The sequence below is a fragment of the Gorilla gorilla genome, chromosome 4 (genome assembly GCF_029281585.2).
Source record: "Gorilla gorilla gorilla isolate KB3781 chromosome 4, NHGRI_mGorGor1-v2.1_pri, whole genome shotgun sequence".
Taxonomy (NCBI): domain Eukaryota; kingdom Metazoa; phylum Chordata; class Mammalia; order Primates; family Hominidae; genus Gorilla; species Gorilla gorilla.
This window is the reverse complement of record NC_073228.2, coordinates 64,186,882-64,214,068: the sequence shown is the minus strand read 5'-3', so window position 1 is coordinate 64,214,068 and position 27,187 is coordinate 64,186,882. Positions and strand designations below refer to the sequence as shown.

The window sequence follows — 27,187 nt, the reverse complement described above, 5'->3', positions numbered from 1 at the left end:
ATTTTTTTGAGACGGAGTCTCGCTCTGTCACCTAGGCTGGAGTGCAGTGGCGCGGATCTCAGTTCACTGCAAGCTCTGCCTCCTGGGTTCATGCCATTCTCCTGCCTCAGCCTCCCAAGTAGCTGGGACTACAGGCGCCTGCCACCATGCCTGGCTAATTTTTTGTATTTTTAGTAGAGACAGCGTTTCACTGCATTAGCCAGGATGGTCTCGATCTCCTGACCTCGTGATCTGCACGCCTCGGCCTCCCAAAGTGCCAGGATTACAGGCGCGAGCCACTGTGCCCAGCTGATTTTTGTAGTTTTTAGTAGAGACAGGGTTTCACCATCTTGGCCAGGCTGGTCTTGAACTCCTGACCTCGTGGTCCACCCACCTAGGCCTCCCAAAGTGCTTGGATTACAGGCATGAACTACCACACTCAGCTGCAATTCAATTTTTTTCCCCAATACAGACCCAGTTGTTCTAGCACCATCTGTTCCTTTCTGCCTTGAATTGTCTTGGTGCCTAGAATTACCTTTTAAGGTGTATCAAATGATATCACTCCTTTTTCAAAGCCTTTCAGTGGTTTCCCACCTCAGAGTAAAGACCACAATATGCCTCATTAAGGTTCTACATGATCTGGAAAGATGAGATCCTGACTCATCTCCTGATACCCTGACTTACTCCCTTGCTCCAAACATCCTGACCTTGCTATTCTTTCATCATGCCAGACACTCTCCTGCCTCAGGGCCTTTGGATGGAAAACTCTTCCTTCAGATATCTGAATGGCTCAATCCTTTACTTTCTTCAGGGCTACCTTCTTAATGAGGCCTTTTTTGGATACCCTAAAATTTCAGTGGCCTCCCACACTTCCTATAATTTCTTTGACTTCTTTTCCTTATGACTTACCATTATCTAACATACTGTATGTTTAATTTTTCTTGTTTCTATCTGAATGTAAGCTTGAACGGCTGTGCATTTATTTTGTTGACTCATTGCTCTGGCATCTAAGACAATGCTTGGTACATTGCAAGCATCTGATAAATTCATTAAATGAATAAGAATATTGAGGCCCAGAAAGATGAAGTTACTCACCTAAGATTACACAGGTAATAAACAATAAAGCTAAAATCTAAACCTACATTGCCTTACTTCAGAGTCTAAGCTCTTAAGCCTGAGAGATGGGCTCCATTACTGAGTAGGGCTCAGTATACTGGTACAGAGGTGCAGTGAACCTGGCAGTTTCCTCCACCTTTTCTTCTTTTTTTTTTTTTAAGAGATGGAGTCTTGCTATGTTGCCCAGGCTGGACTCAAACTCCTGGGCTCAAGCAATTCTCTCACCTCAGCCTCCTGAGTAGCTGGGACTACAGGCATGTGCAACTGTGCCCTGCTAGTGCCCTCCACCTTCTGCCTGTGATGGAGCCAGGTGTTCCAGGGCTGGGGTTTGGCCTAAGCATCTTAGCCGATCAGTCATGTCCAAGGCACAACTGGGGGCGAGGCCAGTCTACTGTTGCTCCCCAGTGGCTAGAATGGGGAAGAACAGGCTAAAAGCTGCCTTGAAGCTGAAGAGAGGTAGGGGACCTGGTTGGTTCTCGGTTCACAGTCTCTCTCCTCACAGAAGACACAATGCAGGGGTGGGCATTAAGAGATCTTTATTTTACCAGAAGGGACAGGCAGTGGGGCAGTGCAACATCCAAGCCCCAGACCAGACATGCAGCATCCACATGCAGGAAGAGCTACACAGGCTGGGGCAGGGCCAGGGTGGGGAGCTGGGACCACTGGACACTCACAGCACCCCTGCCAAGACGCTTGGGTCCTGGGCTCTTCTGCCTCCATTGGAGCAAGGAGACAGAGGATTGGGTTGCTTCCCCACGGCTGGAACCCCATCACTCTGGCCAGGAAGAAAGATGGCACAAGGGCTCTGGGGTCTGGCCAGGCTACAGCACTCGATTCTGTACAGGGTTGGCACAGCCTTGTCCACCAGAAGGGCCCAACACCCAGGACAGTGCAGCCCTAGCAGGAAGAAGGTCTACACACTTTTCTGTCCCCAACAGGGCTAGACCCTCATCTCAGAAAACTTAGCAGAGTTGGGACCACACCACACCGCCCCAGCAGGAACATGCCCATGAAGAGGCCTTCCCTGAGCACAAGCAGGGGCCTCCTAAGGCAGTAGGAAACTGAGGAAGCTGCTGTAGACAGGAGGCCTTGCCTCTGTGCCCTTGGGGTCAGGGAGAAAGGAGAGAAAGGACAGGGTATGAGCGCCGGCTGGGGCCTTGGGTGGATGAGGGGAAGGACAGTGTCTCTGGGCCCTGCAGGTCATGGCTGCCCAGACCTAGAGGGGCAGCAGCGGGTGAGGCTGTGGGCTTCCTGGGGCAGGGTTTAGGGCTGGGAAGACCAGTCCAGGAGAGAGGACAGTGACCATCCTACCCAGTACCCCTGCCCATGCTGAGCTCTGGCCAGGGCCATAGGGAGGATGGACAGATGCACAGAGAACTTCAAGGCACCAGGATTCGGAGGAGCAGCGGGGCCACCCCCCACAGAGAGTGATTGTAATAAACATCTTCAGCTTAATCTACATGATGTGCATGGGGGAAAGAAAAAGACAGACAGGGAAATGAGAAGGAAAAGACATGCAGGGAGATGAGACACAAACCTGATGAAAGTGGCAGTGAAAGTGGGGTAAAGGAGAGGAAGAGGAGGAGGTGGACAGACAGGAGAGACAGGAAGACAGCCAGAGATGGCCTGAACACGCAGCACTTCTGGTCCCTTCAAGATAAGGCACCAGAGTCAGTAACGTTCCCGTTGTTCTGTGGGATTAAAACGGGTGCTGGAGGGAGGGCCGGGTGGCTGCTGAAGAGAGTGGGCCTGCAGGAGCCTCACACCTGCACACCAGTGGCCTTCTTGATCAGGGGTATCTGCAAGGATGGGAGATGCCATGAGACCTTGGCTCCAGGGCCCAGGACCACTTTGCCTGGGCCAGTCCGACGGGCTACCTGGGCAACCCCACCGCAGCTAAGCAGGCACATACCTTAGACAGGTCCACGCCCGTGAGGGCATGCACAGAGGCAGGCAGCTCGGCCAGCAGTCGGTTCACTTCTGATGTGACCTTACTGTTGTCTCCACTGAGGACCACAATCTCATCGACCTTGGTAAGTGGGGCAGCGATTTTGGCAGCAATCTAGGAGGTAAGAGTGGGAGGACAGCCTGGTTGGCGCTGACTCTGTTCTCAGCCCGGTCCAGCATCTCTCCCTCCCTTCCTTAACTCACTCCAACCCCAAAGCAGCCTGGGTGGCCCTTAGTCTCGAGCCATGGTAAGAGACGCCCTGTGGGCCAGGGATGGCTTAGGCCTGTTGTAGGGTTCCTGCCCCCTGCTGAGGATGCTCCTCATTTAACCCTTCTAGCCATCTGTCCCTGTGTTACTCGCAAGGCCCAGAGAAGTTCTGGCACTTGCCCAGCTTGTCAAGCAAGGACACCTGAACCCTAGGACCCGCTTGGGTGGAAGCCTCACCTGGGGCAGGGCCTCTAGCACCAAGGCCATCTTGGCTGCATCCCCGTATTTCTGGTAGGCTTCTGCCTTGAGCTTCATCCGCTCAGCCTCTGCCTTGCCCATCGCCTCGATGACTGCCGCTTCCGCCTCCCCGATTTTGCGGATCTTCTCAGCCTCTGCCTGTGCCAAGAGGACCTGCTTCACCCTGGGGGAGCCCAGGCCAGGTAGGATCAGTGGGACGTACCAGGGTCCTCTCAAGCCTTGCCTGGGGGCCAGCAAACCTTCAAACCCTCTGCTCTGGGGGCTGTCGGGGTGGGAGACATTGGAATGGAGGGGGGTGGCCTGACCTTCCGGCTCTGGCCAGGGAAAGGCCACCGGCTCCCATCTGTAAGTGGGAGGGGACAAACCAGGATGCCGTCTATGCCTAAGCACTACACCAGGCACTGGAGCCTCCTTTATCTATTTAGTCTTCCTAACAGCAGTCCCACAGGGGACATGGGGTTATCCTCACTTCACAGTGAGTAAGAAGACACAGTGGAGGGGGAGAAGTGGCTTCCAAGCTGTGGTCAGGAGAGTAGAGGGAGTGCACTGAAGGCAGAGGAGCCTGACTAAGCCCTGACCCCAGCACCTGGGCGGCTCTCACTTTTCACCCTCGGCAATCTGCTGGATGCGGTGGGCCTCGGCCTCGGCAGGCCGGCGCACTGTAGCGATGAGCTCCTTGTCCGTACGCAGGATCTCCTGTGCCTCCACGGCAATCTGTTTCTTGCGCTGCACAACCTCAATCTCAATCTCTTCCTGCCGGATCTTCTGCTGTTCACGGGCCCCCTGCAGCTCATAGGCCAACTGGGCCTCAGCTGTCTGTGGCAAGAGGGTGTTTGGCACATTAGAGGCTGGTCACCAAGTCCTGATCCCTGAGCCCCATCCCAGGATGTCCTCAGGCTGCTCACCTTGATGTTAACCTCCTCACTGAAGGCTGACTTTTGCAGCTCGAAGGCTCGCTTAGAGTCAGCAATCTTGGTGTCTGCCATGAACTTCACATCCAGCATCTCCTTCTTGCACTCAGCTTCCTGGGGACAAAAGGGGCAGAAGGGGCAGGTGAGTGAGTAGAGGTCCTGAGTCATCATGGTCCCATCACCCCTGAGCTTCCCATCCTTGAACCCGTGTACCCGGATGCCTGCGTCCCGTTCAGCCTCGGCCACGCCAATGTCAGCATCTCTCTGCACCACGGCAGTCTGCGTCTTGCCCAGGGAGCTCAGATAGTCCACTTTGTCATACACGTCCTGGGGAGGGAAGGGGGTATCAGAGGCTCAAAGGAGCAGCCAGAGGCACAAAGGTGCCCCTCTAGCCAAGCCACCATCTCCCAGATGGACGCCAGGAGATACAGCTTCCCATCACATCGTACCTTGATGGTGAAGCTGAGGATCTCAATGCCCATGCGGCCAACATCAGGGGCTGCCACCTCCCGCACCAGCTTGGCAAACTGGTCCCGGTCCTGATAAATCTGCTCCACTGTCAGGGTCCCTGGGGGCAGAGGGATCAAGGGCTGGCTCCCCAGGGACCCAGCCAGCTGGGGAAGGGAGGAGGCATGCATGTAGAGGTCGGGGTGCATGCGGGGTGCTGCACTCTGAGCTGGGTCTTCCTGGGGTATCTTCTCAACAGCACTTAACACCGAGCTTCCTGCTGCACAGTCCAGGCTGAACGAGGAAAAGTGTCCCAAGCAGCACTAGGTTCCTGAGCAGACCGACAGCCCCCATCCCACCCCTTCACTCATACCCTCTCCTTAACTCAAGTCACCTGAAGTTTTGAAATTAAATATTTGAGGAAAAATGTTTTAGCTTGAAACTCCTGTGAAACAGGCCCCCTGCCCAGCCCTGCACACCTCCCTGCCTTGGCTTAGGGGCCCCGTGAGGCTCCTCAAAGGCTGAACAGGGCCTCACCGAGGATGGAGCGCAGATGTCCCTCCAGGGTCTGCAGGACGACGTTTTTGATGTCCTGCACATTCTTACCAAGAAACTGCTCACAAGCCACGGCCAGGAGTTCCTTCTCCGTCATGATCTTCACCTGCCAGTGACGACAAAGGCGCTTCAGCCAGGCTGGAGCGAGGCAGACAAAGGCCCCAGATCCAGAGGTAGGCAGGATGGTGGCTGTGCCTCCTCCCTTCCTTTTTTCAGACCTGGAGGCCCTGGGGGGCTGGAATCTGTCTGAGGCCTCTAGTGGGGAGACAGCAGCACAAGGGCTTCTCTCACTATGAAACTTCACCTGCACTGGCAGCCCCAGGCCCTGCCACGGCCTCTCCTGGGCATTCGGGGCTTGTCTCCCCACCCCTCCAGCCTACTGTCCCCTCACCAGCTAATTCCTCCCTTGCAGGCTTCCTACACGTGGGAGACCCTCAGGCTGAGGGGCAGAGAGTATGACAAGCAGAATGAGCAATAGGGACACAGACAGAGAAGGAAAGAGCCTGGACAGGGCAGGAGAGGGTTGGGGGATGCAACCGAGGGTGCCTCTCCTTCTTGAGTTACTCAGCCAACCCCTCGCCGAGGCCTACAGCATGGCTGAACCTCACTGCCCTGTGAAGCCAAGAGGTGGATCGGGGCAGGAAGCCCTCACCTAGGCCCCCAGCTGGGGATATGACGCAGCCTCCGACTCCCAGAGTCCAGAGCTCCTCTGCCTCACATGGCCTCTCCCTCTGGGCCCCACCCCTCCCACCCCGTACCCAGGGAACAAGGAAGGCCTGGATTCTGGGGCTTGACATTTCCAACACCTGCAAAGAATGGGGGTGGGGTTAGTGAGCCAGGAGCCCTCAGCACTGGTTCTGTCCCTCGTGGGCCCGCTGAGGAGAGAAGGGGTGTCTGTTAGTCCTGCTGGGTGGCCAAAAGGGCCCGGTGAGCATGTTCCAGTGGCGACGACCCGACTAGCCCTCTCTTGTGGGACTTGCGGGGGCTGGGGTGCTGGAGAGAGACTGCCCCTGGCTGCTGTCCTCTCCTCCTCCCCCCAAACCCGAGTACGGGACCAGGCAGCTCAACGGACATGCGCAGGGCTGCTGAGTTACTATACCTGGGCGACACCCGTCACAGTTAAAGCTACCCCCTCGGCCGTCTCTACGTCCTCGCAGCGGGGCTGCAACGTCATAATCTCTAGGGAAATCCTGCCAAGAAACGCAAAACAGGGGCATGGGTCTGGGGGCGCAGGGCCTGGTGGTGTTGGGAAAGAGGCCAGTACCTCACTGCTCCGGCTGGGTCCTGGTGAGGAAGGTGGAGGGAGGACTCTCCACGGGGCCGAGATGGTAGTGTCTGAGAAGGAGGTGGGCACGAGGGCAGGGTGGGTGCAGGTGGCCCCAGGGGAAGGAGTGGAAGTGGGCTGCGTATGTGCACACACCCTCTGCTCAAGTCAGCCTGGCTGGAATTGTGAGGAAAAGGAAGTAGAAAGAAGTGGCTGTGGGTGGTCGGGGGCTGTTGGTCGGGGGAGAATCCAGGTGTAGCTGTGTGTATGTTCTAGGATAGCAAGTCAGTGCTGGTCCTCCCGGCCCTGCTGTGCAGGCCATCCGTGGATGTCAACTGAGCCTCCCACAGGGGCCCTTGCCCATTCCTTGGTCTACCCAGCACCCCAGGGTGCCCCAGGAAGCTGCTTGGAAAGCTCTGCCTGATTGCCTGGCATCCTGGAGTATGCCTACTGCTGGGCTAAGATGGAAGTGATTCTGTACCTGCCCCTTGCCAGAGAAGCCCTACCTGGTGGCTGCAGCCTTTCACTTGAAACCCATGTCTGGTATTAGGCCCAGGTGGGTCACATGGGGAATTTAGACTGAAGTCACACTAGAGCTTCTTGACCAAGGAGTGTTAACCCTGGAAAGAGTTGTTCTGGCCATGCAATCTGACTCCTCCAGGGTCCACAGTCACCCACTTTAAAAGGGATCTGGGCTTTGCAGGTGTTTCAAGTGTAGGTGTGGGTGTGGAAGGAGAGAGGACTGCATCAAATAGAGTATTGAAGGAGGCCTGGACCCTACCCCTTCCACACAAGATGCTCCGAGCCTCCCAGGCCTCTGCACCTCCCATGGCTACAAGGGCTAAGGGGACGGGGATGGTCCCCTTCCCCATTAGAGATTGCAGGATGGGTGAAGAAGGGAGTGGTGGTGTAGTGTTTTTGCCTAAGCAGAGGCTGAAGGGCAACTGAATGCAGAGGGAGGGGGTGAGAAAGATGTGGTTCAGGCCTCTTCCAGGCTGGGAACCCGCTGGCACACAGGCTCTGAGGGGGCAGGGGCTTTTTATTGTTGGCTCCTGCAGTCCACATGCCTCAAACTGAGAAGGTGCTCAGTAGAGAGCTGGTGAATGAAGCAATGAAGAGGGGAACCCACACATGACAGAGTAAGCATTTGGAGCTAATTAACACCCAAGCCCAAGAATAGATTTCACCAGCTATGGCTGCATGGTAACGAAGGCCTGGCATCCAGGGACACTCACTGGCAGACTTGGCAGAGCTTCCAGAATCCCTTGCTGTTTCCCCACTTGCAGTCCAATAGGCAAGGGCAAGGGACCTGGGGATCTACAGGGATCCATCCTGGCACCCAGAGCAGTGGAGGAGAGAAAAGAGGAGAGGGAGGAAGGCACGGTCTCAGGAGGGGAGTCCATCGGCTCCTGTCTGCCAGGCCCCGCAGGGCAGGAAGAGAGAAGGTTAGACACGGAGGAGGAAGCAGGTGGGTTATTACCTGTGCAACCCCTGTTACGAATAGTGGAACCCCCTCCGACGTCTCAATATTCTCACAGCGACACAGGATGGTCATAACCTCCAGAGACAGTCTGAGGAGCAGCCAGGGGGTGGGGAGAGGTAGGGACAGGAAGGGAAGGAGGGGACACAGCAAACACACACAGTAGTTACCAGACAAGCACCGATGCCTGACGCCTGGGGGCGGGGGGGGGGGCATGCTGTCAGTAATCCAACCCCCCAACTGCCAGCTCAGCCGAGGGCTGCAGGAGAGCAGCGACCTCCTGTGCTGATCCGAGGCCTCTGGGTCTCTTCTCTAGCCCCCAAACCCTTTTAGTGAGGACCTGCTAGGCTGGGGAAGATGCCTGCTGCTACCCCGGGCCTGCGGCCTGAGGTCAGGAGGCTTGTGCACAGGGCACCTGGGTTGCCCGCCACCTCACTTTCCCAGGGATCCTGTCGCAATCTTGGAGACTGAGGCTTAGCCCCCCGTCTTCACACAGGTAAACCTGTGTTTCCAGAAATCGGGAGTGGGAGGCTATTCTGGGGACTCCTGAGCTTTAGCAAATGCCAAATCTGCCAGGTCTGCACTATCTATCACTAAGGCAAGGTGAGGCCAGAAAAGCCCAAATGTTCTGATGTGGGGCCAAGGAAGGCTGGGGGAGAGTGTGCTCCTGCCAGAATACTCAGGGATAACCGGGAGATAAGGCAGGCATTTAACTGGGAATTTCCAAAGTTGGCCAGGGGCAGAGAGAAGATTATTGGCAAAGAAAACAAGGTGCCTCGAAGCTCCCTGGCCCATCCTGGCTGGGCCTCCCTAGGCAGTGTGTGTGCAGGGTGGTTGTCTAGGCAGAGGCCAGGCTGTGGACAGTGTGGAAAGTTTCCCTAAATCAGAGGAAGGAAGAGAGGACAGAGGCCGAGGGTGAAGGGGCAGAAGCAGGTGGAGGGGGTGATAAGGAGCAGCAGTCGATGTGCAGCCCCCATCTCAATCCCAGGAGGGGCCATCCCCACAGTGCCAGCCCTGGGGCACTGGCCATGCAGATGTGCAAAAGTTGCCTTCATTCGAGCCCCTAACACTAGCATCCTTGGGCCTGAGAGGATTCTTGACCCAGCTCAGACAGGAACCCACTAAGCTCTCTTCTGGGGAAGGAGAGAGGGAAATAGGGGAGAGGGAGGGAGGGAGGAAGGGTAGTGGGGAGGGAAGAAGGGAGGCTGCAGGTCAGATGCCAAAGGTGGAAGAATTGCTCAGGTAAGAGGGAGAGAGCTGCCCATATCAGGGCCTCGGGATAGTATAGGATGTGGCAGCAAAATGCAGCAGGAGGGGTCACTGAGCCTGGAAGAAGAATGGCTGACCCCAAGGGCACGTGACATATAGACAGCTGCAGAAAGGACCTTGAGAGGGAGGCTGAGTATCCAGGCTGAGTTAGAAGCCTCTACTCTGACCCGAGAGGCTCCTGCCAGCCTAGGGAAATAAAGCCCCAGCCTGTGGAGGCGTCCCCCAAGCAGGCTAGGGACTAGGGAAGAGGCTGCCCCCCAGAAAAGGGGTAAGAAGGAGAAGGATTACTGGCTCAGACTACCCAGCAAGTGAGACCAGAGGGAGGATGTAGAGCCTGGGTGTGAGGTCAGTGTCCTGGGAAGAGATACAAGGCCCTTCACCTCTAACTTCCAAACTTGCTGTCAGAAAGGCTTGGCCCTTCTGTCCTGGCTCTGCTCCCTGGAGCAGGAAGGGAGAGCAGGGGACCAAGAATCTGGAGAAAGGACTGCAGGGGAATTGGCCTAGCAGTGGCTGCCCACGCAGGGCAGGTGTCTGGACAAGATACTCTGTTGTGCTGGGAATGCACAGTGTGTGGGGTGGCAGTATGTCTGGAGAGGGCTCCCCACGGCTTCTGACAGGCCACTGGCCCACTCAGGTGTGGCCAGGATCCTCTCGAGTGGAGGCTGTGGCCACTACTGATTACTCTGACACTTTGAGCCTTGGACCAGAAGAGTCCCCAGCATCGCTCACCTCTGGTCGGGTAAAGTGAGGGGAGAGGTGGGAGAGTGGAGCGGTTACTGGGAACCAGTGAAGTTAATCCATTGTGCCATGCTTCCCATTCCCCCCGACCCTAGCAGATGCCCTCAGACTCCCAGGAGCCTCAAGCGCTAGCAGCTTGGTGCAGACGTGAGCTGCTGACGGGTGGGGGATGGGGCAGAGGGGGTTTCCACTGGAATATCCATGATTTCCCCTGTGGGGTGACCGACCCCCTTGCAACATGCCCACAGCTCTGCTGCCCTTGTTGCCTGGGTCCTGGTTGGGAAGGATCTGCTCCTCCCCTCCCCACCACCCCATCTCCCATAATCAGGAAGGGGGCGATCGTGGAAAGGTAGCTGGCGTGCCTCATCTCCCGGGTGGGCAGTGAGGGTGGCAGGAGAGGCCAGGTCTGGCCCTGCCCTAGGCTCTGCAGGCAGCGGCAGGTAGAGCTGGATGGTGGGCCCTCTGGGGAGCTGAAATCTCACTTCCTCTAGTAAGTCTTTCCAGACTGATTTAGGAGGTCCAGACCTGTCTTGCTCAGCCCCAGCACTAATTCGTTAGGTCCCCCTCCCTGTCTAACTTACCACTGTCACAGAACCACTTCTGACTATATGTCCATTCTCTGCCACATAGTCCCTGCCTGGATTACCCCAGGGCCTGCATAGGTAAGGGTGTGCATGGGGTCCCTCCAGCCTTTCCTCCCTTCATATGCCCACTCCAAACTGGGCGTATAATAAAGACTTCTTAAATAACTTTGAGTTATAATCAGGAAATCAAGATTCTGCCTGGGTTATGACCCTGAATTCTCTGGGACAGAAGTAATGCCACCTCCAGTGGAAAAAAGAATGCCCACTAAGGAGGGGGTGCCCATGACAGACCTTCCTGATGCATGTCTCCTGCGCCCCCGTGCAACCCATCTCACATGCTTCTTAGGAAGTCCCCCCCAACCCCACCCCTCCACCGCCAGAATGGAATGTGGAAATGGTAGATGCTCTAGCTGACCCTCAGAGTGAAGCAGAACAATGCTGGAAGCCCCTCTCTCCCTGGCCCACTCCATGACAGGTCCTAGAGCCCCCAGGTGCTTACCTCTGAGTGTCGGAGATACACCACCAGGCCCAGGCCCAGCCGCCAAACACGTACTGTTTATAGTCGGAACCACAACAGCCCCCTGGGGAGCAAAGCAAACCACCGCAGGTCAGTCGGTTCTTGGGTCTGTCTACCCTTCAGCCCACTGATAGCAACTTTTGTCCTTTACCTGCTCTGATACTTGACAACGCCTACTGTTGGGTGCCTAGTGCTGAGGTTACACATCAATGAGAGAGAAGTTCTCCCTACCCTTATGGGAGTTAAAGTCTAGATCGGTAGACAGGCAATTTACATAAAGAGAAGGATAGCCAATGAATAGTTTAGAATGTAAGTGCTTCCAGAGAAAAGAAGAACAGAACAGGACAATGGGCAGAGGTGATCTGAAAAAGCTTCTTTTTTTTTTTTTTCAGACAGAATGTCACTCTGTTGCCCAGGCTAGAGTACAGTGGCGCAGTCTCGGCTCACTGCAACCTCTGCCTCCTGGGTTCAAGTGGTTCTCCTGCCTCAGCCTCCTGAGTTGCTGGGATCACAGGTGCCCGCCACAGCATACCTGGCTAATTTTTGTATTTTTAGTACAGACAGAGTTTCATCATGTTGGCCAGGCTGGTCTCAAACTCTTGGCCTTAGGCAATCTGCCTGCCTTGGCCTCCCAAAGTGCTGGCATTACAGGTGTGAGCCACCTCGCCAGGCCAGCTTCCTTTTTTTTTTTGTTTTTCTGGAGATGGAGTTTTGCTCTGTTGCCCAGGCTGGAGTGCAGTGGCGTGATCTTGGCTCACTGCAACCTCTGCCTCCCAGGTTCAAGCAATTCTCCTGCCTCAGCCTCCCGAGTAGCTGGGATTACAGGCATGCATCATCATGCCCATCTAATTTTTGTATTCTTAGTAGAGACGGGGTTTCACCATGTTGGCCAGGCTGGTCTCGAACTCTTGACCTTGTGATCCACCTGCCTCAGCCTCCCAAAATGCTGGGATTACAGGCATGAGCCACCGCGCCCGGTCCAGCTTCCATTTTTAATTAATTCATTCAATAAACAAGTATGCCCTGGAGTTCACCTGTTATCACGGGGGGTGTAGACAGAGAGGGAATGCAGACAGGGACCACACTGGGGGGCTGGGAGGGAAGGAAGAGTCTCCCAGCCAAGGCGAGGGGGTTTGCTCTTCTGCCTGGCAGACACATCTCAGTGAGGCTGGTTCTCTACTTCCAAAACATTCAGAATGACTTTGTTCCTCTCATGGGAACGGGTGGGGAAGGCAAGGCCTCAAAACAAAGGCTAACTTGTGGTACCAATGGGAGAAGTGGAGAAAGCAAAAAGGCCTAAAAAGGAAGTGGTTCTTGGAAACAGTGTGTCAGCTACACAGAACATCTAATTCAGCCACAACCCAGATCCATGCTGTAGACATGTTCTATATGTTCCCTATACAGAAACGAGAAAAATCAATTCCTGAGATTTTTTTTTTTTTTTTTTTGAGATGGAGTCTCGCTCTGTCGCCCAGGCTGGAGTGCAGTGGTGCGATCTCAGCTCACTGCAAGCTCCACCTCCCGGGTTCACGCGATTCTCCTGCCTCAGCCTCCCGAATAGCTGGGACTACAGGTGCCCGCCACCACGCCCAGCTAATTTTTTGTATTTTTAGTAGAGACGGGGTTTCACTGTGTTAGCCAGGATGGTCTCAATCGCCTAACCTCATGATCTGCCCTCCTCAGCTTCCCAAAGTGCTGGGATTACAGGCGTGAGCCACCATGCCCGGCAATTCCTGAGATTCTTGTAGTGAACTCTCTTGTTAATGACAAAATTCCTCATCAAATTCAAGGAAACCTTCATAAAACTGGACAGGCAGTTAACTTGCAGTGCAAAAAAATGTACAGGAAACAGTATTCAAAGGAAATATGTGATCTGGGAAAAACCAGAGAGTGTTATCATTTCTTTTTTCTTTTTTTTTTTTGAGACAGGGTCTCATTCTGTCGCCCAGGCTGGAGTACACTGTACACGAGTACAGCACTGCTGGAGTACACGGCTCACTGCAGCCTCCACCTCTTGGGCTCAATCCATCCTCCCACCTTAGCTTCTCGAGTAGCTGGAACCGCAGGTGTGTGCCCCCATGCCCAGCTAATGTTTGTATTTTTTGTGGAGACAAGGTTTCACCATGTTGCCCAGGCTGTTCTCGAATTCCTGGGCTCAAGCGATCCACATGCGTTGGCCTCTCAAAGTGCTGGGATTACAGGCATGAGCCGCCGCGCCTGGCCGTGCATTATCATTTCCATGTTCACAAAGTTAGGTTTTCATGAAAGCTTCAAAGAACCTCAAAAGGTTGTCTGACTCCCAAGGTCAAGGGTCTGGGAGAGTTTCATGCAGCTGGGTTAGTGTCTCTGAGGACTCACGGCAGGGAATAAGGCAAGTGGAGGGGCAGAGGGCAGATCACACAGTGTCTTGTGTTTCAGGCCAAGAAGCTGTGTATGTGAGTGACAGGGAGCAAGGTTACCCTTGAGAAACACACACCACTTTGCATGAGGAGGAAGACACTGTGATCAGGGAGACTGGTCTCTTGCAGTAATCCAGGCAAGGCATGGTGGCTGATACCGGCAGACAACTTCTAGAGCAGTCTTATCCATGACAACTTTCTGTGAGGGTAGGAATGTTCTATATCTTCTTCTGTGTTTATGCTGTGCAGTACAGCAGCCTCTAGCAACATATGACTGTTGTGCACTTCAAATGAGGCTGGTATGACTGGGGAACTGAATTTTTAAATTAATTTAAATGGCCACCTGTGGCTCCTGTCCACATCGGACAGTGCAGCTGTAGAGTCTGGGTTTGGGTGGGTGTTGAGGACAATAATAGAAACAGACACAATGGAGAGAATGGGAAACTGGGGACAAATTTTCGGTGGGTGGAGGCAAAGAAATAAAGAACTGCTCCACCTCACCCCCAGTGGGGAGGGCTTGAAAGGTTGGAGAGCTGGCATCTAATACTGCTTACCAGGTAGGTAACCCAGTTTTCTGGGTCTGCTGCCATGCGTGAAGTTCCAGCAGCAGAACCAGAGGTCCAGGGATCAAAGAGCAGTGTGGGCAGGGAACAGTAAGACGGGGTCCTGGGTCTCTTCTCTGTCTGTTTCTCTGGGGTAGAACTACCTGTTAACAGGGCTGCTGTTCAAGGTAAGCCATTCTGGGCTTCTCTGACCTGGGAAGTGGGGTGGGGAGGCCTCTGAGGACAAGCACTCAATCTGAAACCCAAACCATCTCAGGATCAAGTGAAACTGGAAGGGGACCAAAAATCACAGCTTATTCTACATCTTCTGGCCTGGTGGGGGCTGGGGCATGGCTGCCTTGGGCTAGCCCCATGGGACTTCTTAATGTGCAGTGGTAAGGTGGTAGTGGTGGGGGTAGGATGTGGGAGTGGGGTGTGGGATAGACAGGGTAGATGGCCACTCTTTTTTTTTTTTTTTTTTTGAGATAGAGTCTCGCTCTGTCGCCCAGGCTGGAGTGCACTGGCGCAAGCTCCGCCTCCTGGGTTCACGCCATTCTCCTGCCTCAGCCTCCCAAGCAGCTGGGACTACAGGTGCCCGCCACCATGCCCAGCTTTTTTTTTGTATTTTAATAGAGCCGGGTTTCACCTTGTCAGCCAGGATGATCTCGATCTCCTGACCTCGTGATCTGCCCGCCTCGGCTTCCCAAAGTGCTGGGATTACAGGCGCGAGCCACCGTGCCCGGCCCTAGATGGCCACTCTTTATCTTTTTTTTTTTTTTTTTTTTTGAGACAGACTCTTGCTCTGTTGCCCAGGTTGGAGTGCAGTGCCACAATATCAGCTCAATGCAACTTCCGCCTCCCAGATTCAAGCGATTCTCCTGCCTCAGCCTCCCAAGTGGCTGGGATTACAGGCAACCACCACCACGTCTGGCTAATTTTTAAATTGTTAGTAGAGATGGGGTTTCGCCATGTTGGCCAGGCTGGTCTCGAACTCCTGACCTCAGGTGATCTGCCTGCCTCAGGTGCCCAAAGTGCTGGGATTACAGGCATGAGCCACCGCACCCAGCCCACCCTTTACCTTTAACTTATTCTTTGGCTTGGGGAGCAGGCTGCCACAGCTCAAGCTGGGCCTTGGCCAAGGGCAACATTGCCAGGTTCCCAAGGGTAGCAACAACAGGAAGCTGAAACTGCCAGATTACCCGCCCCTACCAGCATCCTCCCCTGGAAGGCAACTTCCTGCCAGCTTCCTGGTCACTCAGCCTGAGCACCCCTCCCAAGAGGCCAGTTAGGTGCCTCTTCCTTGATTTCCCTCTTACTCATCTCAAGACCTGGAAGGTTCTCCTAACTGTACCTCACTCTATTCTTTCTAACCCAACTTGCTTTCCCTTTCCACAGTTAAGCTGAAGAACCACAAAATACCCCACGATAACCTCTGTTCCACTCCCTTAGCCCTTCCCCAGGACAGCCCACCACTCTGTCCTCTCAGGAGCATCCCCTGCCCTTCCTGGCCTTCCTCCACCTTCTTTTTTTTTTTTTTTTTCTGAGACAGTATTGTGCTCTGTCACCCAGGCTGAATGCAGTGGTGTAATCACAGCTCACTGCAGCTTTGAACTCACGGGCTCAAGCGATCCTCCAGCCTCAGCCTTCCATACACCGCAATGCCTGTCTAATTAAAAAGAATTGTTTTTGTAGAGACAGGGTCTCGCTGAGGGAAGAGAGAGACCCTCTCATATTGTTTTATACTCAGTACCTGTTTTAAGAAAAAAAACAAGGCAGTGAAATCAAAGACAGGCAGCCCAGCGCCAGGCCCGAAACCAGGCCTGGGCCTGCCTGGCCTAAACCTAGTAGTTAAAAATCAACTCATAACTTAGAAACCGATGTTATTCATAGATTGCAGACATTTTATAGACGAACATTGTGAAACTCCCTGCCCTATTCTGTTTCACTCTGACTACCAGTGCATGAAACCCGTTACGTATCCCCTAGATTGCTCTATCAATCACGACTCTTTCATGTGAAATCTTTAGTGTTGTGAGTCCTTAAAAGGGACAGAAATGGGGCACTCAAGGAGCTCGGATTTTAAGGCAGTAGCTTGCCGATGCTCCCAGCTGAATAAAGCCCTTCCTTCTACAACTCAGTATCTGAGAAGTTTTGTCTGCAGCTCGTCCTGTTACATCACTATGTTGCACAAGCTGGTCTCAAACTCTGGGCCTCAAGTTATCCTCCCACCTCGGTCTCCTAAAGTGCTGGGATTACAAGTGTGAGCCACTGTGTCCAGCCCACTTTCTTCCTACTAGTCAAGAAGTCCATATCTTGGCTGGGCATGATGGCTCATGACTGTAATTCCAGCACTTTGGGAGGCTGAGGTGGGAGGATTGCTTGAGCCCAGGAGTTTGAGAACAGTCTGGGCAACACAGGGAGACCCTGTCTCTACAAAAAATTAAAAATTAGCAGCCAGGCATGGTGGCTAACACCTGTAATCCCAGCACTTTGGGAGGCCGAGGTGGGCAGATCACTTGAGGCCAGGAGTTTGAGAAATGCCTGGCCAACATGGTGAAACCCTGTCTCTACTAAAAATATAAAAATTAGCTGGGCACTGTGGCGTGCGCCTGTAATCCCAGCTACTTGGGAGGCTGAGACATGAGAATGGCTTGAACCTGGTAGGTGGAGGCTGCAGTGAGCTGAAGTCATACCACTGCACTCCAGCCTGGGCAACAGAGCAAGACCTTTCTTTTTTTTTTTTTTTTTTAATAATGAGTGCGGTGGCGTCCACTTATAGTCTCAGCTACTTGGGAGGCTGAGGTGGGAGGATTGCTTGAGACTGGGAGGTCGAGGCTGCAGTGAGCTGTGATCATGCTACTGCACTCTAGTAGCCTGGGTGACAGAGTAAGACTGTATTTCAAAAAAAAAAAAAAAAAAGTCCATATCCTACTAGGGGGTTTAGTCTTTTTTGAGCCACATACCCCTTTAGCAATCCAGCAATGCCTAAGAACCCCTCCTCAAGAATATTTGTTTATTATTTATTTATTTATTTATTGAAACAGGGTCTCACTCTGTTGCCCAGGCTGGAGTGCAGTGGTGTGATCTTGGCTCAATGCATCCTCTGCCTCCTGGGCTCAAGCGATCCTCCCACCTCAGCCTCTGGAGTAGCTGGGACCACAGGTATGTGCCACCACTCCTGGCTAATTTTTTTTTTTTTTGGTAGAGACAGAGTTTTGCCATATTGCCCAAGCTGGTCTCAAACTCCTGGCCTCGAGTGATCCATCTGCCTCAGCCTCTCAAATTGCTGGAATTACAGGCATTAGTCTGGCCAAGAATACTTATAAATTCATAAAATAAATACCTAAGAAATTATATTGAAAGTTATCAAAATTTAAAACCAAGTGTGCAATATTAGTAATGCCATTCTTTATTAATACATTAAATAGTAAGATCTAGTGGTAAATCTAATTATTAGCTTAATGCCAAAATACAGATGAATTATTTCCTTTTTTTTTTTGAGACGCTTACAAGCATGCATCACTATGCCCGGCTAATTTTTTGTATTTTTAACAGAAACGGGATTTCACCATGTTAGCCAGAACGGTCTCCAACTCCTGACCTCAGTTGATCCTCCCATCTCGGCCTCCCAAAGTGCTGGAATTACAGGCATGAGCCACCGTGCCCGGCCAATAGATTTTCAAGGTACCAGAAATAACTGTAGTGTAGTAGGAAACTTTCTGCTAATACTATCATGAATTGTTGCCAACATTCATAATCACAGAAAACACTAAATTTCAGTTAGGGTGAGTGAAAAGAAAATTATGCTTTTCTCCCCCCTTATCCCCATCCCCCGACTCCATCCAAATGAAAAGCATTCCCCTTTAAAATTTTCAAAAGTAGAGAGAAAAAAGGTTTTATGTTACAAACTGAAGGAGGGAAGTTAGATAATAAGAAAGGATGGAAAAGATGACCATGAGATGTATTAGCATCCTCCTTCTGAAACTGGGCTGGGTGAGATGCCTCTGGTCTTAGACGCAGGTCCAAGGAGCAAGGCAGACAGGTGGGGGCAGGGGTGGGGGCAGTTGCTCTGCTCTCTCAGGAGTCCACACACACGAGGGAGCTGGATCTCAGCTTGACCATCTCAAATCCCAAGGTATCATTGTGCCAGGCATTATCTGCCACCCCCGCCAACCTTCTCTGCTTCCCTGACTCCAGCATCCTCAGTTCTCAGCAAGATCTCCTCTTCCCACCCCTAAAATAGCGTTGAAGCTAACAGTGCATTGACTTCTGTTCTGAAGACCAGGTTCTCAGTAACTGGAAGGCACAGAGCAACCCATCTCTGGGGCTCTTCTTGCCCCTCAGTCCCAAGACTTTCCACAAGGATGGAACTGGAGCTTTTGTCTTCTCAGCTCAGAGTCTGGGCTTCCTGAAGGAAATTCCACAAGAAAAACAAAGTGCAGTGCAGATTCTGGTCTCTAAAAGCCTTCTCTAAGGGTGGGGACTGGGAGACAGGTCTAGGTCTTATGGAGGAGCAAGTCTGCCTTTAGTGTTCTCTGGGAGTCTCCCTTCTGTCCTCAAGGCTATTTCTGGTCTTCAGGGGGGTAGGGTACTTATCTCCCACACACTGGGGATGTCCCAGTGGAGAGATTGATTTTGAGATCCAAAGTGAGCCTGAAGCCATGTTTTGGAATGAAAATTCCCAGTGGATTTATCACCCCTCTCCAAGGGTTGGCAGCTGTGAGGCCTGGCTCAGGGCTTCTATCCCCTTCTATCTCTTCAGTAACCAGTTCCACCAAATCTGCACGCAGGCTGAAAAAATCAGCACTGATAGTGGGAAGATAGAGAAGAGAAATTCCTCCAGCTCCAGGCCTCCAAGCTGTCAGGCACCAGGACCCCCCTCCCCCAGCTCCTGAGAGCAAGGAGCTGCACAACCCGGTGGCTTGCAAGGTGTCAGCCGCTTCTCAAAGCACCCCAAATATAAAATCTCAATAGCAGTTCCTTTTCCCCAGTACCGCAGTCCCCATGCCCCACCTAGATAGAAATTCTGGAACTTGCAGCATTTTGCAATCCCAAACTGCACTGCCCAGAACCGGGTTTCCCAACCTGTAGAGGCCGCATCCGCGTCTCCTGGGCGGGCAGTGCCGGTAATCCCCAGCAAGCCCCAGCCTGCTTGGAATTAACGGGTCTGACTGTGCCGAGAAACGACCTCTGTTTCAGGGCCCCTCCCCATACAGGCACCTGCCCTCCAGGGCTGCGCGACCCGTCCCCCATCCCGGGCGCTGGAATCCAGCCAAACCTCTGCGTTCCCGGAACCACCAGTTCCCTCCCTCCTGGAACCCCGCGGCTTCAGTTCGGGACCCCCAACCTCACAGTAGAGCGGCGGGGAGGCCCGCCTAGGGAGGGGGAGGAGAAGCAAATAAACACAGGAAAACCCACAGCGGGAGGGGGAGCCCCTGGTGGGTGCCCGAGGGTGCGCAGCAAGGAAAGCGTGAGCACGAGATCTCTCTTGGAAGGGGTCTCAGGTGCGGCCCGGGGGCCAGCGCCCTGCGCCGCGCGGTGGACTCAGGCCCAGCTCTTCCCCGTGCACTCCCCAGCCCTGCACCCACCCCGAGCACCCTCCACAGCGCCCACCTTCCTCGCCGCCCCCTCACCTGAAACCACCAGCGCCTCGTTGGGCCCCACCGTGTGGCAATTGCCCATGGCGCCGGCGGCACGGAGGGCCCTCGGGACCGCACAGACCCGGACAACAGCAGCGGGTCTGCAGCGCCGGCCGCGCCCAGCCTATCCCGCCACCCCCAGCGGCCGGCCGCCCGCTCGCTCGCCCGCGCCCCTCGGCGGTCGCAGCCCCGCCGGAAGTGTGGCGGCGGAGGGCGGGGCCGGCGCGTTGAGGCAGGAGCGAGCGCAGCCTCGGCGGTCAACGCGCTTTATTCCGAGGGGCTTCAGATACAGATGGCCCCAGCCCTGCATCCGCCCGGAAGGCGTCCCCTTACTCCCATGGGGCACCTCGATACCAGCTGCCCTGCCCTGACTCACTTCTCAGCACCCATCTTACGGCAGTCGGCCCTGGCCTCAGACCCTTGGGTTCAGATCCCAGGCCCTCCTCCTTACTCAGTGTGAGACCCTAGGCGAGTCCCTTAGCTCGGGAGCCTAATTCCGCCTCATTAACATGGGGGTAATTTAACTACCTAGCTAGACGGTTGCAAAGGGATCAATTCACTAATTCTCAATGTTGGCAGTGCATCACATTGCAAACTCCCTGCCTCTGCTCCAGAGCTGATCAGAATCAATGAGGGTGGGGCCTGAAAATACTACATCCAAATTTCCGAGAAGCACAGTGTCTAGCATACCCCTATCTCTCCATCTGGGGTTACTGTCACTCTCAGGAAGAAATAATCACCCATTATTCCTTCAACCAGGAAAAGAGATGTCCAGGGCACAGCTTGGGGCCCCAGAAAGTAACCATGGAGGTCAAGATCACAAACCCGTCAGTGTCCAGGGCATGGCCTGGCACACATCCGAGGTTTTCAAGGACCATGAAGTGCCATGGAAAGCATCCTGGCCTGAGGGTTAGGAGAGCTGGGTCTCAGGCTCAACTTTAGCCTGAATTCGGTGCGTCATCTTAGACAAATCTGGTGAGCTCTGAGGGCTGGGGTAAGGTTGAGAAACTGTGGGCTCCTCAGGGTGGGGGGTGCTTAGAGAAGATGGGGCCTCTGAGTCCTCAGACTGGGGGTCTTCATCGGGTTCAGCATCCTCCCCAGGCCCAAGCCCTGCCAGCCTCTTGCTGGCCTCCCATAGCCGATGGGCTGCCCGGTCGTCTCGGGCAGCTGGAGGCACCTCTTCCACATGGCAGTTGGCAAAATATCTCCCACTGAGGGGCTCGATGCCCTCTTGTAGAGCACAATACAGGGGTGTCTGGGCACCCCCTCTTGGTGCCCGGAGCACCAGCCAAGCCAATGGGCGCAAAAGTGGGCGCAGCCATCCAGGAACATGGCGCAGGAACAGCTCCGAGTTCACAGGCCCTGTAGGCAGGAAGAAAGAAAGGAGTTGGGCTAGGCGCAGTGGTGTGTTACAGTCACAGCTACTCGGGAGGCGGAGCAGGAGGATCACTTGAGCCCAGGAGTTTGAGACCAGACTGGGCAACATAGTCAAGCTCTGTCTCTTTAAAAAAAAAAACAACAAAAAAATAGAACAGAGCTAGAAGAACAGGGACAGAATCTGGTTTCAAGGGAACCAGGATACTATTTACCAGGCATTTGGGGCTTCTGCGAGGTGACTTCACTCATTTCCTGCATGAAGCCTCTTCGCTTCCATCCAGACTGCTTGTTCACCCCACATCCCAGATTTTGTTCATGCTGTGTCCCATGTCTGAAACAATTCTCAGTCTCTCTCCATCTTTTCTTCTAGCTCAAGTCCTGTTCCTTGTTTAACCAGCATTTATTAAGTACTTGCAGTATACCAGCCAATATTTTGGACATTAGTGATATGGAGTGTAATAAAGGCTTAATAAAGGCTAATTGTGATCATCGCTATTATAATTACTAATGAGCCTTAGGCAGTGACTATCTAAAATGCAGTATGGTAATATGAATATGGCAGATCTTGTTATCCTGGTATAACCTCTTCCATAAGACAAAGTGTTGCTCTGGATCCCCAATTATCTCACTCAGAGTAAAAGCCAGAATGCCTATAGTGAACCTCCCTCCAAACCCTATAGGACACAGTGCCTCTCTATGACCTCACCTCTTGCCACTCTCCCCCCTCACTCTGTTCCAGCCACATTAGCCTTTCTCAAGCACACCAGGAACTTCTGCCTTAGGGCCTCTGCACTTACTTTTTTCTGTTTTGGAGACAGAGTCTCGCTCTGTCACCCAGGCTGGAGTACAGCGGCGAGATCTCAGCTTACTGGCAACGTCCACCTCCAGGTTCAGGCGATTCTCCTGCCTCAGCCTCCTGAATAGCTGGGACTACAGGTGATAGCCACAATGCCTAGCTAATTTTTGTATTTGTAGTAGAGACAGGTTTTCTTTTTTTTTTTTTCTTTTTTCTTTTTTTTTGAGATGGAGTCTTGCTCTGTCCCCCAGGCTGGAGTGCAGTGGCGTGATCACGGCTCACTGCAACCTCCACCTCCCGGATTAAAGCGATTCTCCTGCCTCAGCCTCCTGAGTAGCTGGGATTACAGGCGCGCGCCACCACGCCTGGCTCATTTTTGTATTTTTAGTAGAGACGGGGTTTCACCATGTTGGTCAGGCTGGTCTCGAACTCCTGACCTTGTGATTGCCCGCCTCGGCCTCCCAAAATGCTGGGATTACAGGTGTGAGCCACCACGCCCAGCCTAGAGATGGGGTTTCACCATGTTGCCCAGGTTGGTCTCGAACTCCTGACCTCAAGTGATCTACCAGCCTTGGCCTCCCAAAGTGCTGGGATTACAGGCATGAGCCACCGCTTCCAGCCCCTCTGCACTTATTATTTGCGCTGTTCTCTCTTTTTCTGGGCATCTCCCCAGTGAGCCGTGTATCTTTCAGACCTCTGTTCAAACGTCACCTTTATAGATATGTCTTCCTTGACTGCCACACCATATTCCCATTCCATTTGCCCCTCGCTGTTTCCTTTTTCCTCAGAGCACTCTATCACCACCCCTCATCGTATATATTTATTGGCTGTCTCCCTCTCCTCCAAACTAGAATGCAAACTCTATGAGGGCAGGGTCTTTGTTTTGTTCACTGCTATATCCCCAGCACTGCAAATAATGCCTGATACAGAGTAGGTACTCGGTAAATGCTTCTTGGATGAATTATTAGCTATCATCATCATCATTATCAGTTCAGTCAGTGCAGATGGCTCCTGGGGGTGGGAATCCAGGTCTTATTCATGGCCATATACCCTCCAGGGCTGAGGACCCAGGCTTGTGGTGTGAGAGGAAGAACCTAAACCAGGAGAGCCTGGTTCCAAGAGCAGCAAGGAACAGGTCTCTCCTTGGACTATGCTTCCTTCCTGCCCTGAGATTCTGTGACTCAATGAGGGATGGAGGGTGGGGAGGCGGTAGTGGTGTGGGGGACACAGGATGGGGCAAGGAAAGGAGAGGGGAATCGGAAGCCAAAGAACCAGACCTCACCTGGGTGGGCTGCATAGCAGGTGACGCCAGTGGCCTCAAGCTGGTTGGCGAGCTCCCGGGCAAACAGTACATTAGCCAGCTTAGTGTCAGCATATGCCCGCAGCTCCTGCCGCCAGCCCACCACTGGGCGGTCCAGGCGTTTGAAGTCAAGACGTCCCCGACAGTGGGCAGCTGAGGCTACCACCACCACGCGGCTAGGGGCACATGCCTTCAGGCAAGGCAGCAGCAGATGTGTCAGCAGAAAGGGACCGATATGGTTCACCCGAAGCAGCAGGTTAAACGCCTCGCGGGTCCGGCCACAGGAACTGATCCCTGGGGCAGAGGCTAAATGTGAGCGGCTGCTCCAGAAGGAGCTCTGCAGCCTTGGCATCCCTATCTATGAGATGGGAGAAGGGGGCATCCTTCCCATGTGTCCACTGGCCCCAGCAGGGCCCCCGCCGGAGGGGGCAGCTACCCCTGGCCACCCGCCACCCCACCCCCACGCAGGGCCTGCTGCCCCTCACCGGCATTGTGGATGAGGATGTCCAACCGTGGCTCAGAGCTCAGAAAGGCAGTGGCAAAGGCCCGCACCGAGGCCAGACTGGCCAAGTCCAAGGCCATGAAGATGACCTCATTGTTCCCACTCTCCTGTGGAGAGGCAAGGGCTGGGCTTGTCACCAGGCATCTCTCTCCTCTTCCCTCTCCCCAGGCACCAAATTCTGAGAGTCCATCTCCTACTGTTTACTAAAATCTGCCCCTGTGTCTTAGAGTGTACTAGATAAGTGTGTGGATTCAAATCCTGACTTTGCCTTTTACTAAAGTGTGACGTTGGGCAAGATACTTAATCTCTCTGGGCCTCAGTTCTCTCACTGCGTAAAGGGAATAATAATAACAACAGTCCCAATCTCACTAAGCTTTTGTGAGGATGAAAGGAGTTAACGTGTAAAATACACTCTAGCAGCACTGGGTAGGTACTTGCTATTATTATTATCACCTCCTTTCCCCATTACCATTTACCCTAAAATCTGTAACTTCTCACTGGTCTCCTCTCTCCCGCTCTTGCCCCCCCACTCCAGGCACCACGCAGCCACAAAGGAGTTCCTTCCAAAGGCTATTCTGACAGTCCGGAGCCTACTGAGGGCCGTTCATGGTCTCCACTGGTCTCTGCTGCCCAATCTATAAAATCCAAGCTTCTCAATAGGCTCTAGAATGTTCTCCAGCCCCCTCATTTGCCCATCTTCCTCATACTGTGTGCTCCAGCCTCATTAAATCTTTTTCTCAGTTTTTCAGATCAGTCCAGCTCTCTTTGCCTCAGAGCCTTTGCTTATGCTGTGCCCTCTGCTGTTCCCTTTCCTACTAATCATTAACCCAACTTCTACTGATGCTTAAACGTCTCAGAACTGCAATTACGGCCTTCAGGAAGCCCCTCCCCCACTCGGCTCTGGTGCGCCTTCCTCGGGTGACCCCAGCGATCCGTGCACTCCCTCTTCGCGCTCAGCCGCCCGCGCCGCGTTCTCCTCCCTGGACCCGGATCCTCCGCAGCCCCTTTGCTGGCTTCTCTGTGTCCCGGCGGGTTCTCGGCTCACCGTCCCACGCGCCCCCGCTGCCTCTCACCTGGCGGAGGTCGAAGGCAGCCGCCTCCCCGCGCTCCTGGCTGCGGCAGGCCAGCACCACGCGCGCTCCCCGGCGCGCCAGCTCCAGCGCCGTCATCTTTCCGATGCCGCTGTTGGCGCCTGCGGACCGCGGGCGGGAGCCGAGCTGAGCTGAGCCCGGCGGGCCGCTGCTACCGCCGGCCCGGCCTCCTCTCCGCGCGCCCCGCCAGCTCGCACTCACCCGCCTCCGCACTCACCCGTGACCACGGCCGTGCGGCCCCGCAGGTTGCCCATGCCGCCGCACGGCGGGGCCTTCACCAGGTTGTAGTAGACAAGCACGTAAGCGCCCAGCAGCAACCCTGCGCCCAGCAGCAGCGCCTCCATGCCGGCCGCGCCTCCCGGCTCCCGCCCAGGCCCCGCACCGCCCTGGATCGCCGCCAGGCGGCTGCCGATCCGCCCTGCACAGGCCTGGAACGGCGCCGGGGCGCGTCAGCCTCCGAAGGCGGAGGCGGGCAGGAGGCTGGGCAGGGGTGTGTGAGCGTGCGGGTGCGCGTGCGGGTGCGCGCGGGCCCTGTGAGCGCCCCCTAGGCGTCCGTCGGCGTCCTGGGGGCGTGTGCCTCTGTGGACACCTTTGAGGTGCGTGTGTGCGCTTGGGCCCTGGGAGCGCCCTCTAGGTGTGTGCCTGTGTGAACTCCTGGGTGTGTGTCCACGTACACCCTGTGAGTGCACGCTAGGTATGTGCATGCATCTGCAACGCTTGTATGTGAATGATCTCTAGGTGTGTATGTGCCCATGTCCCCGAGGATCACCCTTTGGGTTGTGTGCGTGCCTCTGGATCCTGTGTGTGAGCTCATGTAAGCACCTTGTAGGTGTTTGTGTGCATTCCGGCAGAGTCCCTCCAGGTATGTGCCTGCATCTGTAGTCTCTGCCAGTGCATGTGCTTGCATATCTCCATATGTTTACTCGAGGTGTATGTAGCACAGTCCCTCCCTTCTGAAGTTAGGTGTGTACATGAATACACGTGTGTCTTTGAGTCTAGTCCTGGATACTTTTCCCTCTAGGAACAAATCCTTCTCCTTCCTTTCCTTTCCTTCCTTCCTTCCTTTCCTTCCTTCCTTCCTTCCTTCCTTCCTTCCTTCCTTCCTTCCTTCCTTCCCTCCCTCCCTCCCTTCCTTCTTTCCTTTCTTTCTTTCTTTTGAGACGGAGTTTCGCTCTCGTTGCCCAGGCTGGAGTGCAGTGGCGTGATCCCGGCTCACTGCAACCTCTGCTTCCTGGGTTCAAGCAATTCTCCTGCCTCAGAATCCAGAGTAGCTGGGATCACAGGTGTGTGACACCACACCCGGCTAATTTTTGTATTTTAGTAGAGAAGGGTTTTCACTGTGCTGGCCAGGTTGGTCTCAAACTTCTGACCTTAAGTGACCCACCTGCCTCAGCCTCTCAAAGTGCTGGGATTACAGGTGTGAGCCTCTGCACTGGGCCAAATCCTTCGTTTTCTTATCTTCACATCCAGCCCCCAGCTTCTAGGATTCTTCCCTGTTCTCCCCACACAGGCTAGAGAGGACACTGTTAAAGGTGGCACAGGCAGTTAAGGGGTGTCAGAATTCACTCCTTCATTCCCCCTCTGTATCTCCCTACCTCAACCCCACTAGTGCCTTCCATGGCTGAAGGGAAGCAGGAAGAGATAGAGAGTAAAATCTGTTATTGCCTTTCAGGAGGAAATTTGCCTTTGGAATGGTTCTCATAGGTGATAAGAGACAGGCAGAGAAGTTCCATCACTCAATTACAAGTGACCATGATGGCAGGAAGGGTGGGGCTGGCTAGGAACAAATGGGTAAGAGCATTCCAGGGCAGAAGGCCGTTGCCTGATACATTCAGTACAATTTAGAACCTGGTATTTGGCACTTATGGTGTGCCCAGCAGTGTAGTTAGACTTGGAAATTCCGAGTGGAAGATATACAAGTTTCTGTCCTTAGGGAGTTCAAAAAGCCCATTAGGGCACCGGGAGCAGAGTGATGACGCCTGCATGGGCAGATGAAAGTCAGGGACAGACCTCAGATCCCAGGGCCAGTTTCCTATTTAGCTGCACTGCGGATTCGGGTTTCCATTGTAGATGCTATGGGATGAGGCTGGGGGTAGAATATTCATTTTCTATCCCTAAGGCAAAATCCTGACACACAAGCAGATGCACCTACACAAACAGTGCTGGAATATACACAGAGGTGCTCTCCATCTGAGGAAGCTGACCTCAGGAAAACTTCCTGGAGAGTTTTTCACTAAGATCTGGGAGGAAAGCATGGAATTTGGTTTA

The 27,187-nt window shown here is 54.0% G+C and overlaps 2 protein-coding genes across 5 annotated transcripts; both read right to left on the bottom strand.

Annotated features, from left to right (window-relative positions):
* Positions 1-1,614: 1,614 nt before the first annotated feature.
* FLOT2 (flotillin 2) lies at positions 1,615-20,058 on the bottom strand. Of its 4 annotated transcripts, none has more exons than XM_004042006.4 (11): positions 19,848-20,058; positions 11,256-11,337; positions 6,521-6,611; positions 5,404-5,527; positions 4,869-4,987; positions 4,633-4,746; positions 4,414-4,533; positions 4,110-4,324; positions 3,488-3,671; positions 3,008-3,157; positions 1,615-2,894 (listed from the first exon to the last, which is right to left on the bottom strand). In XM_004042006.4, exons 1-11 carry the CDS (start codon positions 19,894-19,896, stop codon positions 2,856-2,858), a joined length of 1,287 nt encoding a protein of 428 aa, XP_004042054.1. In that variant the 5' UTR covers positions 19,897-20,058; the 3' UTR covers positions 1,615-2,855. The 4 variants fall into 4 exon arrangements, with proteins under 4 accessions (XP_004042054.1, XP_018883280.1, XP_063562628.1 ...); XM_019027735.4 differs by lacking the exon at positions 6,521-6,611 and adding an exon at positions 8,166-8,256 and having other exon boundaries at positions 19,848-19,986; XM_063706558.1 differs by lacking the exons at positions 11,256-11,337; positions 19,848-20,058 and adding an exon at positions 8,166-8,260.
* DHRS13 (dehydrogenase/reductase 13) lies at positions 15,735-25,415 on the bottom strand. The gene is made up of 6 exons (XM_019027734.4): positions 25,137-25,415; positions 24,902-25,020; positions 23,812-23,935; positions 23,309-23,620; positions 19,848-21,215; positions 15,735-18,622 (listed from the first exon to the last, which is right to left on the bottom strand). The coding sequence occupies exons 1-5, from the start codon at positions 25,261-25,263 to the stop codon at positions 20,764-20,766; spliced, it is 1,134 nt and encodes a 377-aa protein (XP_018883279.1). The 5' UTR covers positions 25,264-25,415; the 3' UTR covers positions 15,735-18,622; positions 19,848-20,763.
* Positions 25,416-27,187: the final 1,772 nt, after the last annotated feature.